General features: G+C 43.2%; 3 protein-coding genes across 5 annotated transcripts; 1 reads left to right on the top strand and 2 right to left on the bottom strand.

Annotated features, from left to right (window-relative positions):
• Positions 1 to 485: 485 nt before the first annotated feature.
• LOC101786150 lies at positions 486 to 4862 on the bottom strand. 3 transcript variants are annotated; one of them, XM_004979560.3, is made up of 9 exons: positions 4700 to 4862; positions 4294 to 4449; positions 3821 to 4140; positions 2808 to 2879; positions 2028 to 2092; positions 1772 to 1913; positions 1336 to 1419; positions 1159 to 1248; positions 486 to 925 (listed from the first exon to the last, which is right to left on the bottom strand). In XM_004979560.3, the coding sequence occupies exons 3-9, from the start codon at positions 4079 to 4081 to the stop codon at positions 782 to 784; spliced, it is 858 nt and encodes a 285-aa protein (XP_004979617.1). In that variant the 5' UTR covers positions 4082 to 4140; positions 4294 to 4449; positions 4700 to 4862; the 3' UTR covers positions 486 to 781. The 3 variants fall into 3 exon arrangements, with proteins under 3 accessions (XP_004979617.1, XP_004979618.1, XP_004979619.1); XM_004979561.3 differs by lacking the exon at positions 4294 to 4449; XM_004979562.3 differs by lacking the exon at positions 4294 to 4449 and having other exon boundaries at positions 4705 to 4862.
• Positions 4863 to 7863: 3001 nt separating this feature from the next.
• On the bottom strand, positions 7864 to 8925 carry LOC101785742. Its single transcript, XM_004979559.2, has 3 exons — positions 8661 to 8925; positions 8483 to 8541; positions 7864 to 8309 (listed from the first exon to the last, which is right to left on the bottom strand). Exons 1-3 carry the CDS (start codon positions 8749 to 8751, stop codon positions 8175 to 8177), a joined length of 285 nt encoding a protein of 94 aa, XP_004979616.1. The 5' UTR covers positions 8752 to 8925; the 3' UTR covers positions 7864 to 8174.
• A 2787-nt stretch (positions 8926 to 11712) lies between these two features.
• Positions 11713 to 12303, top strand: LOC101767964 (probable calcium-binding protein CML45). Its single transcript, XM_004980636.3, has one exon. The coding sequence runs from the start codon at positions 11713 to 11715 to the stop codon at positions 12301 to 12303; it is 591 nt and encodes a 196-aa protein (XP_004980693.1).
• Positions 12304 to 12680: the final 377 nt, after the last annotated feature.

The following is a 12680-nucleotide window of genomic DNA, read 5'->3' as shown; positions in this document are numbered from 1 at the left end:
GGGCCCCCCCCCCCCCCCCCCCCCCCCCCCCCAAGTGTAACTAAACTAGGACCTCCTGCAACTGCATTATACGCAGGAGAGCACGTGATCCGCGCATGTGTTAATATGCTTGTATATTTGTGAAAGGAACCTTATATCTCTGGAGCTTTTAGATTCTCCCTCTCCTACAACTGCCAAAATGGCCGAAATCATTCTCGCCTTCTCTTTTCCTTTTATGGGCGGGCAACCTCTCCTTTTCTTTTTTTCCCCCCAATCGAAAACAATTCTATCAAATAAGTCTCCTTTTTTTGGGCATTCGTTATCCAAAAGAAAATCCACCTTACATGCATGGCCCAGAAGAGAGGACAGAGATGGGAGTCATGGGCCTAGCTTGGGCTGCCGGCCGAGCTTTCCAACAAACATCAAATTTTCGCCTGACCCATTTAGTTCCCACAATGAAAACCGGATTCAACAAGCTCTGTCCTATCACACCATACACGCCCTCCTGCAGGAATGAAATGAAATTCACGAATAACAGTACAAGCAACATTTCGAATTCGGGTGGCAGTAAAGGCAGCGTCATAATGTAAACAATGAATTTACATTGAATCCGATGCTTCGATTACACTCGCTCGAAATAAAGGTACAGAGAGTTTCCCGCTGAATCGCATCCTACTTGGCCAAACAGGAAGCAAAAGCCTAACCCTCGTGAAGCAGTGGGGCATCAAACAACGAAATGAGCCAGGGTTTGTATAGTATGGTCAGCAGCCGCGAGGAGCTACTACTGGGGCTATGTCGTTAGCTATTGCTGTTGCGGCTGTGCTGGCTCGTGCTCGTGCTGCTGCGGAGTGGCTGGGGAGTCTGGGGCGATGGCAAACTGGAGGCCGCGGCCCCGGGCTGACTGTAGGATGAAGGCCACCTCTGCTGCCGCCAGAGCAGCCTCTTCCTGCAGATGAAGGGGGGGACTAAAAGTTAGATGGAGCAGTGTGCGGCATCAGTGGCATAAGTTTATGACCAGGAACCATAGAGTGATTTACTTAAGCATTAATACTCTAGTGAAATGATGTTTATATGCCCAAGAATATTTTCTTTTGAATGGTTACAAAAAGGTGCATCTGGATTATTATAAAGTTGGAGACCAACAGATGACTCCTTCAAGATAGGATCAAATTGAGGTACCTGTCGTTGCCGCCGGCGATGCAAAACACTGAAGATCCATGCCATGATATAGCAGGGCAGCAGAAACCCAGCAGCTCGCAGCAGGAAAAGCTGAAAAGGTTCGAGTCCACAGTCAGTCTAAAGCACCAACTGAACTGCAAAATATCAGAAGGAAAAAAAAATGGCCACTACACTCACTGAGAATATGGTTGAAGCATCATCATCGTTCCCTTCGTTGTCTGAGATGGACAATGTATGCCTCAGCAGCAACAGTGCCATTAACTGCAAAAGAAGCAAGGATCTTCAGGTACTCTTACCTAGATATGATAATACTAGAAATCTGACACGGGCCATTCGGTAAAGACTGGGAGAAAAGCAAAGGTGAACAGGCTTGGAGCCAAGGTGGATTCGCTATAAAAAGCAACAACAGTTTCCCTACTTGTTAAGCAATTAAGCAACTAAAATCATTGTAATTCCATCCATAAACAAGTTATAAGGTAACTGTAAGATACATAAAAACATTGTTCTTTGATCCAAAACAGAACTGCCCTAAATAGCTATTACACAATATTTATACATTGGTTAGGTTAACTAAGTTACAAATGGCAATAAGGAATGGCTGAAAAGTACTTACAATAAGTGCAGCAGAACGGCAGAATGCAGCACCACCAGCATCTGTAGTAGCATAACCATCATACTCTGCCTCAAGAAGACGACGCTGAGCAGCTGCTACAGCGAGAATTCTTGGGTCACGCAAATCCATAATCAAATCTTCACTGCAAAATGATAAGTATTGGCTTAGGTATGTTCTAGCTTTTAAGCACTCAACTAAAATGGAACAAAATGGCTGTTGCAACAGTTACTGAAAAAGATACCAAGAAATAACTTACCCAATGTCTATGGTTGTCTCATCTGGTTCAACACGAGGTGGTGCGGTGTAACCAGGCTTGTATTCCTACAGATTATCATCAAGCCTGGAAGGAATCAGTATACAAAGAAAGAAAACTCTACAGATGTACAGAGGGAAGCCCGAAGACTGTTCTACAAAACTAGCATACTGGAGAATTTAGAATCTTCCATAACAGTAGTTTTCTTTTAAAAAGTTCTTTAATACTTTTATTATTCAAGACTCAGAACTTTTGATAGAATCAATAATGGAGGAAATCCATGATTAAAAACATACAAATCCAACCATATCAAAATTGGTGAACTGGAAAATGCCCATTTAAAACACACACACAAGCATTTGCATATGTTTGCTCAGTTTGTTACAATATCATCCAAATTAGATCATTAGTCTAAAAACACTAAAGTCTGATCCCAGCAACAACCACACATAGTACCAACCCTTCTAGTACAACCCCAAGTTGGTAGCTGAGCGACTGCACATGGTGTGACAGCACATGCTCATGGATCTACCATCTTAGTTCTGGTTTGGTGGTGCATGATGCTTGTGAGGTTATTGTGAAGACAAGAAAGCCAAGTGCAACCACAGAAGTTGCACTGTTTCAACAAAATAGATCTTGAGTACAAAGAAGCATGTGCAACGAGGTTTCAGAGATACAAATATCAACATATGTACTATACCAATTTTGCAACAAGCACAAAAGAAAACTAGAACAAGAATGAAACATGTATTAGTGGTATGAAGTTTTGAAAACTTAACCGACCTGATGGCAAATTTCACATGTAGTGTCTCCTTTCTCATTGCACCAGCGCTGAACACAAGCTCTATGAGCATACTGCACATGGAAAGTGAAACTATAAACACCATTTCGTTCAACATGAATACAAAGAATAATGACTTCTATATCATCAGAAGAAGTTAAATACATATCTTTTATACAAGTGCAATTTGAGAATATTCATGATTACGCCATTGATGTACCAAGGAGTAAAGTGACTTAATTGAAAGATAGCAGTAAAGGATAGTTGGTTCAGAAGTCATCATTACTATGCTGTATCCAAAGAACAGTCAAGAACATGAGTTCACATTAATTTTGATTCAGAAGATATGGACCAACTAAACTTGATAGAATGTAAAATTCAGCCAGCTATTGCTATAGACTGAACTGGAATGATAGTGTTACAAATGTCAAGTGCTTTAACATACAAAATCGCATCAAATGGATGCACAGTAGGTGAATAACTGGTTTATCTCATTAGCTCTGTTAGCATTGTGATAGAAATACAATGGAACTCAACTGCATAGTTCGAATGCCAAAGTGAATGAATGTTCTGGAACTATTAAATGCCAACAACTACAACATAAAGAATATAAACAGACCGTGAATTTACATTAATTGTGATTCAGAAGATATGGATCAACTAAACTTGATAGAACATAAAATTCAGCCAGCTATTGCTATAGACTGGACTCAAATGATAGGGATACAAATGCCAAGTGCTTTAATATACAAAATTGCATCACATGGAAGCACAGTAGGTGAATAACTGGTTTATTTCATTAGCTCTGTTAGCAGTGTGGTAATAATGCAATGAAACTCTACTACATAGCTCAAATGCCAAAGTGAATGAATGCTCTGGAACGCCAACAACTACAACATAAAGAATATAAACAGACAATATTGCAGGGACATTTCACAGTAACTGTTGGGGACAGGTGTTACGTTATGAATGGCACACAATATATGGGAACCGGAGCAGGAGAGGGGATCCAGACCTTGAGGCTGCCGCTGCAAGCGCACGGCTTCTCGAGATTCTTGACGCTGTCCTCCTCCTGGCATATCCGGCACTCAGCCGCCTGGATGAGCGGCTCCTCCTCCCCACCGCCTCCCTCCTCGTCGTCGACCAAGTCAACGACCGCGGACGGAGACGCAGCAGCCGCGGAGGCGCTCACACCCTCAGACGGCTCGGCAACCCCGTCGTCCTTGGACTTCGCTAAGCCCTCCACATCAACCACCACGTGGTCATGGCCGGCCATCCCAAATCCCTCCTCCCCCGCAACCCTCGCAATCGCTCTCCCTATCAGAAATCGATCTCCTGCAAGGAATAGGCGTGGCGGGGTAAGAACAATCAGATATTTCTCTCAGTCAACAATTAATAAGATGGTACAATTAGGAGTAGCATGGACATGTAATGGGTAAGAACTTAAGACAGAAAGAATGGAGCACAACGCTGGTAACCAGTAACCACCGATGTCTAAAAATGGAGCGCCTCCGTTTAGGAGAAGCACGGTAGCAGCAGCCGCAGCAGCGTCCCTCCCTCCCCGTTTACTGAAAATCGGACTACTGGTCTGGAGCCTTGAGCCGACCCCTCACAAACCTAGGTACCGCCGCCGCCCTCGAACTTCTGCGGAGTCCCCCCAACACGAAGGGAAACCGAAAGGGGAATTAGACCCAGGCGAAATCTACGAGGCTGGCCTGCCGCCGAACCAGGCCGCCGCACCCCGAGCTGCGGCGCCGGCGGAGCCCACGAAGGGACCCAACCCCTAGCGGGCCCGCTGGCGGCCGGCCGCCTCGATCGAGCGCGGGGGAACCACGGCCCCACGCCGCGGCGGCGGATCTAGCGCCGGGGAATGGGGAGGGGGTCGGGGACGTACCTCACCAGCGGCGTTGGAGGGCGGCGGCGGCGGCGGTGGCGACGGGTTCCTCGGTTCCTCCTCCCTCTCCGCTCCTCCTCCTTCCGGTCGGGGTCGTTCGCACGGCTGTGGAGAAGACTGAAAATTCCGAGTTTTTTTTTTCTCGTCCAACAATTTCCCTTCGCCTTTGGGTTTGGTCTAAATACCACGCGATTTCTTTGTTTTTTTTTTAGTCCGCCTGCGGAGAAAGCGTCTGCGCTCGCAACGGTCAAACGCGGCGCGCCTGCGCGGCCAGTGGGGCCCCGCCGCCGCCGTCGTCTGGCGGCGTAACGGCCGGCTCGGCTCGGCCTCGACCGCCTCGCGACGTACCTGCCGTTAGTTGACGGAGGGTCGCTCCGTTACTTTCGGCCTCGCGACGTGTTCGTGCCGTTGGGAACGGGGCAACGGGGGCCGTACTCGCTGGTTGCTGCTGTCAGCGCACACGCACCCGCACACGCTAATGAAAAAAATCATTTCGCGGGTTGGGAACCGGAAGAAACTCCAATAAGCATCGTTGGGCTGAGTTTTTTATTAGACTCGAGTCGACTCGGGCCGTCCATTCTTTTTAAGTAGAAAAATAAATAAAATTAATTTTGCCTCAAAAATTAAATGAAATTAATTGTTTAGCAGGTTGAAATTAATTGTTTAGCAGGTTTGGGCTAGCCTGTTTTTTCCTTGATTTTCGCTGACCACGCCCGTTCTAATAGTGTGTTTGGTCGGACCAAGACCGTATATTCCCACTCATTTATTCCAAATTTTCCGTTGCCAAATATTACGGTGGTTGAGAGCTTAATTTTTCTACATTTTTTCTACACCAACCATGACCTTATATTGGAAAAAAAATATACTAAAGTTTCTTATGAAACACCTTTCCTGCAGCTATAGAATCAATTTCATGACAAATGTGCTAACATATGAAAATAATCATGAAAAATACCGCAAAAGGATAAAATCGCTAAATAAGGCTTTATGTAAAAGAATACATAAAGAGCTTTTCATGATACTTTTATGCAATTTTGTATTTCTAGGATTTGGTTCTGTATTAAATATTACTAATCTATGGATATAATAACAAAAACTTTCTAATGTACCTTTTTTCAATATTGGCATCATGTTCTCTATGAACTCACAAAATTTTTATTTTAAAAAAATCAACTTACATGTGAAGGAAAAAATAAAAAAATCTTATTGTGAGTTAGATTAAACCAATTAAAATAGTTTGAAGATCAATTAAATTTTGTTCAAAAGTTAAATGGACAAAGCGAATTGTCTAAGTTAATAAAATGGATCTTTTCCTAGATATGCTTCATCATTGGCCAACTCTAAATAAAGTATTGTGAACAGAAGAGAGAATACAATGTTGGCGGTACGCGAAAATATATAAAACAAAGTTTCTCATACACCTTGAATACCTTGTATAAAAGCATAAAGCCAAACGTGGATATGTATATGCGGTTATACAAGCCTGTTCGCTTCAGCTTATAAACCGGCTGAAAAGCTGAAACGGCTGATTTGATGTGAGAGACAAAAAATTTCAATTTCTTTGTGGTTGGGTTTATGGCTGAACAAGGGCCGCCGGGCGTCCTGTCCCGTGGGGCGTGGGCGGGCACGTCGTGTCACGCCATTTTTTTTTATTTTCGTTTTTTCGCTAGTGCTAGCTGCACATGGCCAAGAATATTGTGTTGAGCATTTTTCTTAACCAACTCTTGCACGCAAAGATACACCAGCTAACCACATGACGGACATCCACATCGTTAACACGCACGTACATCCTCCACCGCGTAGAATCGATCAAACCAAGACTTTTCCGTGTGGTTCGCATGTGACAAAAATTAGCCTAGAATGACCAATTAGAAGCGTACCAAACTGACATTATTTAATATTGTTTGACAGGTAATATCAAGACATACAGGTATGCTCAACCGCTCTAACAAGCTGTCGATGTCAGTAGAATTGACGCAGAAAAGCTTAACACACTGCATTCTTTTAATCCACCCGAAGGCTCACAAATATTGGGCAACGTTGGTTAAGTGAGTTTTATGATTTTGTCGCACAAAATATGTACTCTTTCGGTTCTTAAAATGTTCGTTGTTGTTCAGTCCAGTAAAAAGTTTTAGAATGCAAAACTCTAAGTCATACTTAAGTTATCTTTGATGATAAAAACAAGCCACAACAAAAAAAATTGATATTTACACATATTCTTTTTAAATAAGACGAATGATCAAACATTATGTCCAAAAGTCAATAATGATAAATATCTATATGCCTACCTAGCTCAATAATAGAAACGATAATAAATTAATCAAGATGTTTTTTTAGAAGACGTAGGCTCCTAATTTTAAAGTTATGCTTTCTTTCTTTTTATGGCCAGCACTGGCTTTACCTTTTTCCTGTTATATGTAAGCTCTTTGGCTAGGTAGACGGCACACACATGGCCCCGTGTAGACTTGAGCATTTTTCAGGATTGGGCTGAACCGGTTCATTTTAGGTCGAAAATTTGTGGTGTCGGGTTGATTTTTTGGATCGGGTCTAGACTTTTCGTTATTTTTTAGTTGAAAAATAAATCAAATAAATTGTCTGGATAGGCTCAGGTCGGCTCAAATTTTTTTGAACTTGATTTTCGCTGGCCACGCCAAGTCCCGTAATCATCGTGAGTGGATCAAATTCCAGCGGGCTCGAACCCAAGCAAAAATGCTCAGGTATAGCCCCTTGCCCTGACCCTAGCCCTGTGGAAAGCCATCTCAATTGAGTTATTTTACAAGCTTGGTCAAATCTTATATGTCTAAAAAACCAGCCTCCCATATATATTTTCCATTTTTCTTAGTGTAGATGTAACGAGTGGTCCGAAATGCTTATAGTAAAAAAGAACCCTACCTTTTCTTGGACCTGGGCCGAGAAATGCTCGGGTCTAAGGCATTTTGCATTCTCTTGTGTTATGTCTCATGTGCCTTTTATTTATTAAATTGTTCAGAATAATTTGGCAAATTTACTGTACTACTGAAGGGGAATGCAGAAAAGCGTTCACACATGCCACGTCGTCACATTTTCCTTAGAACTGAAGGTGCGATCCAGAAATTCCACACGCCTGGGCGGTCACACACCTTAGTCGTATAACCACCCAAAAAATAATTTTCGTACGATCGACCTCCGCTCCAAAAATATACTCCAAATATATAGGAGAACCGTAAATCCTTGTATCAAAAAGAAATAAATTCTATATGAAATAACGACTTCTGGTTGGCCTCCCTCGTTGGTTTGTCACACTCATTCCAAACCCTTATGTATGTATAACTGACAGCGTGTACATATACGGACTAACGTGTGAAGGGGTTACGGTACAGATACGGTAGTCGTGTATTACAGTAGTATAAACTCCAAAACTCTCAAGTCTGAAGAAGGTGCGCTCTCTGGCCTCTGCTCCATTCCTCTCTGCACGCGAATGCAGGAGGAGAGCTCATCAGTTCCTCCGCTCCTGGCCCCACGGCGAGTGCCGGGCGTTGGCGCCGGAGCCCGGGTAGTCCTCCAGCTCCAGATCCATCCTCCCGCCGGCGCCGCCGTCGCCGGCTGCCGACGCCTCTACCGCCAGGACGGCCTGAAGGACCAAAGAATCATGTCAGAGTTGCACCTGGCAAACGAAGCACTACTGAAACTACTGACAGGGCCGGAGCACATAACAATTCACCAAATTACCATCACAGATCCTAAAAATTTGTTATTGATCTAAGTTGAGAAGGCTGGTATATAGATCAAATCAAATCAAGTCACCTGATCGTCTGCGCCGCACGAAGGCGGAGCTGCTCTGGTATCCTGCTTGACCTTCAATCCTGTGCCAAGGTGCATGAGAAACAAAAATCTTCAGAACTGAGGCACAAAAGAGGACAGCAGTTTTCGTTTTTGAAATTTTTTGATAATGGAGAACGGATCGAAAGATCCAGAAGGTTACCTGGAGAAAACGAAGTATCAGCAGCAGCGCTTGATGCGTGGATGAGGCAGCAGCACAAGGCGAGGGCGACCACGGCCAGGCGCATCGCCATCTCTCTCTTCTCCAGGCTTTCTTGAAACAATTCTTGTGCTCTTTACTCACTGTTCTTCTACATCCATGGAGCTCACATGGAGCTCTGGATCCTCACCTATTTTATAGCGATTCCAGTGTGGAAGAAGATGATAGAGGATTCTGAAGCGGCATCCATGATGGTGTGTAGCTGTAGCCCATCTTCTCTATATAGGCGGCTTTTCGGAGAGCAAAGTGCCTCATTAGCACGCTGGATGAGCTTTTTCTATGACTATACCTAGAAAAAGTTGGTGAGCGTTTCCGGCAATAGGCCTGCTAAAGCTCCTCAATTACTTAAGTGATGACCAATCGATCCACATGCGTTGGTTCTTGCGCATTTGCATCGGCAGGGGCTCCGATCGAAACGCGAGCAAACCGAATTTCCTCGATCGGCATGCGAAAAGGCGGTGCGAGAAGATTCATGTCATGTAAAAGATGGCAAAATCTCTTTCAATAGAAAAAGGATGGCAAAAAGAGGACATGGAAGGCGCACATGATTGGCAAGAAATGGCAAGATTGGGAGTGAATTTAAAAGAGTTTTACACGGGAAAACTGTGATCAAGAGGGGATCTTATCGGGGTACTACCATGCATGCTATTGCTTGCATATTGGATGCTGACATGGCGCAGATGATGCTGGCAATTTCTGCTGCTGCTTGAGGACTGTGCCTCAGCTCAGCTTCCCACCAATCCGGTACCGGCGGCTTTTCACATCCTGATGCAGGCAGTGTGGGCCGCAGACTTGTACTAAACTAAGGAAGGTCCATTTGCTTAGTTTAATCACATCGTGGATTCAGCACTCAAATAGATAGTTTGTGAGCCTCCACTAAACCTAATTTACCCTATCTGATCAAGTAAAAACAGTACTTAACAAACTCATCATCGAGTTAGCTCGCCTCAATTGGAGCTTGACAGCTATGAAAAAAGGTATTCTTGAGTTCTGACGTCAAAGTTTGTCTTCAGTGAAACTTCAGGAACATGAAGTAGGTAGAAACTTTGGTCGAAGTAGTGGAAGGGTTGAAATAAAGTGCCAATTGATATATGACAGTGGGTAGATGTTACCATTGAATTTCACGATTTTGATGAGTCACGTGCATTAGCATCTTGTTTAGGACACCCAAAAGCAGCAATTGATTGTATTTTATACTTCGTTCAGACTTGAGACAGTGTCCATGCAATGGACTTGTCATTTCTCTGGAAAGCAGATGACGGACTTGAACGTAGAAGACACGTTTTCATGTGAAGTGAAAGAGAAATGAATGAGAAGACGACCGCACGTTCAACTCTTACAGTCTATCCAATAGCAGAAGCCTCCAAACTTACAGAGTCAAGTTGATCAAGAAATTGAAGCAGTTGATCCTGATTGACCTTGCAGGGAAGAACAACTGAACAAGCACGTATTAGAAAAGACGACAGCGTGAAGAAGTTGCTATAGTTTAAGGACGAAATGTTTATCTCAGCCTCCCAGGTCTTGAGTCTTGGTCTTACCAAAGAAATACTGGCTTTCCTGCAACTTCTGGACAATTTCGTCCCAGTCATTGTACTTCTTCGTAATTCAAACACGAACAGACCTTCTGGTTTTATTTGTTTTCTAGACAGCCACTGCAATGATTCTACCGAAAAAAATGTCTAAGACTGTTCACGTGTTCATACACGGATTTGCAATTATATCTGAGGAAATACAGAAAGAGAAGGCCATTCCAGCCCAATCCAGCCCAGAGGTGCCAATGTCTTCTCATGAGAAAACAAAAGGGAGAGAAAAGGCCATTCTAGCCCAGAGGTACCAATCTGTCTTCTCATGAGAAAACAAAAGGGAGAGAAAAGACCATTCCAGCCCAGAGGTGGCAAAGGAAACCTCAACCTATTTTTTTATAATTTTTTTTATTCTAAACCTATTTAATTTGCTTCCACAGAGAGTCAAACCTGAGCCTGCTGGATGCTACTCAGGTGTTCTAACCACTAGGCTAGATACCCTTTCACATCCTCTTCAACTCTTACTTGAGTCTGATTTATTATTCTGTGTCTTTAAGTATTCTAACTTGATAAAAGAGAAAAGGAAATTCAAGAAATGAATGCTCCCTCAACTATTTTAACTGGATACATTACAAAGACAAGGGAGAGACTTTTTTTTGAAAACTACAAGGAAGAGACATGAGAGAGAAGAAGAAATAGAGAAGAAAGAAGATGGAGGGGAAATCCTCACATGTGCCCCCACATTTTTAATGGTTCCCAGTTTCCCACTCTTTTTCTCTATGGAAAAACATATTTGTATCTAAAAAGAAAGAAAAACAAACTTGCAGCCGACCAAATTTAAGTTTGCATCTTTTTTCTAAATCACTACACGGTCCCTCCCAATCCAAGAGAACCAGTCCATGAGCTGAAGATGTGTTACTCTGTTTCCCAACATCAACACAACTCCGGGGCCACGTCACATCTAACATTGTCTTCAAACTAGCATAGCATAACATCAGTGCTTAGATGAAAAGAATCTCAGAAGAAAAAAAATATTATGCACAGACTAGGCTCTGTGCGAGAAAGAGAGAATAAAGTTCTACACTCCTCACTTTCCAGGAAGCTTCAACTGTCAGTTTGAAGAAGGTTACGAGAAAGTACAAGCACCAAGACCAAATATTTTTTTTTCTGAAATCAACCAAGACCATAGACTCTGAATCTGTCGGTCAAGACCATCTTGCTGTCTGCTATCGTTCCACACGTAATTTCAGAGAGGAAACATCTTGTCATCTGCTTCGATGTTTCAGATTAATTCTGCTGAAACAACAACCAACAACAGCTCATCAAGACCTTTAGTTTCCTATATAACCTCCGTTGCTACATCTCCCTTCTCCCATTGCATTTGCTAACTTCCATTTTTTTCTCTGACAGCAGCTTAGTCTCACCAAAACAACAAGAACTTTCAGAGCTCAGAAGCTTACGAGGCGACACCAATGGAGAAGTCAGTAGCCACTACAACAGGCCATTATTTGGAAACCGTTCTGCAAGAACCATGTGGTATCATCCTCTTCCTCGAGTTCCTCGCCTGGTGCATCTCAATGTTCAATATGTTCCTCCCCAGCTCATGCCAATCCTGCAACTGCAACCATAGTCCTGCTGAAAAGGCGGTACAGGAATCAATTCTCACTGAAAAAGAAGTAACCAAGACAAGGAATAAGAATCAGGACAATGATATGGAGTTGACACATGATGATATAAACGTCGTGATGAGAAACATAGGCCAGGATTTTGGTCAAGAAAACAGCATGGTCTGCAAGTCCATTGGCAATGACTCTATTGCTAGGATTTTCGATGAGGATGAACCCAGCTTGCAGGAGGTATGGCAGGCGTTCTTGGTGTTTGATCACAACCATGATGGGTATTTTGACGCGTCGGATTTGGAGCGAGTGCTCCAGAGTCTAGGACTAGGGGAAGGTGTTGGGGTGGATGAGTGTGAGCAGATGATTGCCAAATATGACACGAATAAGGACAGGAGAATAGATATGGCAGAGTTCACCAAAGTTTTGGAGGCTGGCATTTGCTAACCCAGTTCGTGTATGTGTGTGTTTGCTTCCATGTTCCAGAAGCCAAAAGATTGATGATATGCATAACAGGATGCTGAGATTTCGTTTTGCAATTTAGTAGGAAAAATGGATGTTTCTTTTTGTTCTGCAATCACATTTTACCGTGTTAAGTTTAGTCAATGACAAGAAAAACAATTGTTCAGTTCCATGAATGCAAACTTCATCATACCTGGGCATTTTGCACAACTAAAATGGTTACAAAAATACAAATTTGGCACATGACCTTATTACTGAGCAATGGAACACAATATGTTTAACTAAGATATAAATATTTATTTGTAACACGGTAGTGAGGGGCCCCGCGTTGCTCCCGCGTGAGCGACACGGCTGGATGCAAC

This window comes from Setaria italica, chromosome VIII, assembly GCF_000263155.2.
Source record: "Setaria italica strain Yugu1 chromosome VIII, Setaria_italica_v2.0, whole genome shotgun sequence".
In the NCBI taxonomy this organism is placed as follows: domain Eukaryota; kingdom Viridiplantae; phylum Streptophyta; class Magnoliopsida; order Poales; family Poaceae; genus Setaria; species Setaria italica.
The sequence above is the reverse complement of the archived record's forward strand: the minus strand, read 5'-3'. Positions and strand labels throughout refer to the sequence as shown.

Excerpts from the sequence above, each read along its gene's own strand:
- LOC101786150 (XM_004979560.3), bottom strand. The coding sequence starts at position 4,081 with ATGGCCGGCCATGACCACGTGGTGGTTGATGTGGAGGGCTTAGCGAAG. Across the intron at positions 1,249-1,335 it reads ATGCTTCAACCATATTCTCA|CTTTTCCTGCTGCGAGCTGC; the intron begins GTGAGTGTAGTG and ends GAACCTTTTCAG. Across the intron at positions 926-1,158 it reads ATCGCCGGCGGCAACGACAG|GAAGAGGCTGCTCTGGCGGC; the intron begins GTACCTCAATTT and ends CTTCATCTGCAG.
- LOC101785742 (XM_004979559.2), bottom strand. The coding sequence starts at position 8,751 with ATGGCGATGCGCCTGGCCGTGGTCGCCCTCGCCTTGTGCTGCTGCCTC. Across the intron at positions 8,542-8,660 it reads TGATACTTCGTTTTCTCCAG|GATTGAAGGTCAAGCAGGAT; the intron begins GTAACCTTCTGG and ends ACCTTGGCACAG. Across the intron at positions 8,310-8,482 it reads CGTGCGGCGCAGACGATCAG|GCCGTCCTGGCGGTAGAGGC; the intron begins GTGACTTGATTT and ends TTGGTCCTTCAG.
- LOC101767964 (XM_004980636.3), top strand. The coding sequence starts at position 11,713 with ATGGAGAAGTCAGTAGCCACTACAACAGGCCATTATTTGGAAACCGTT.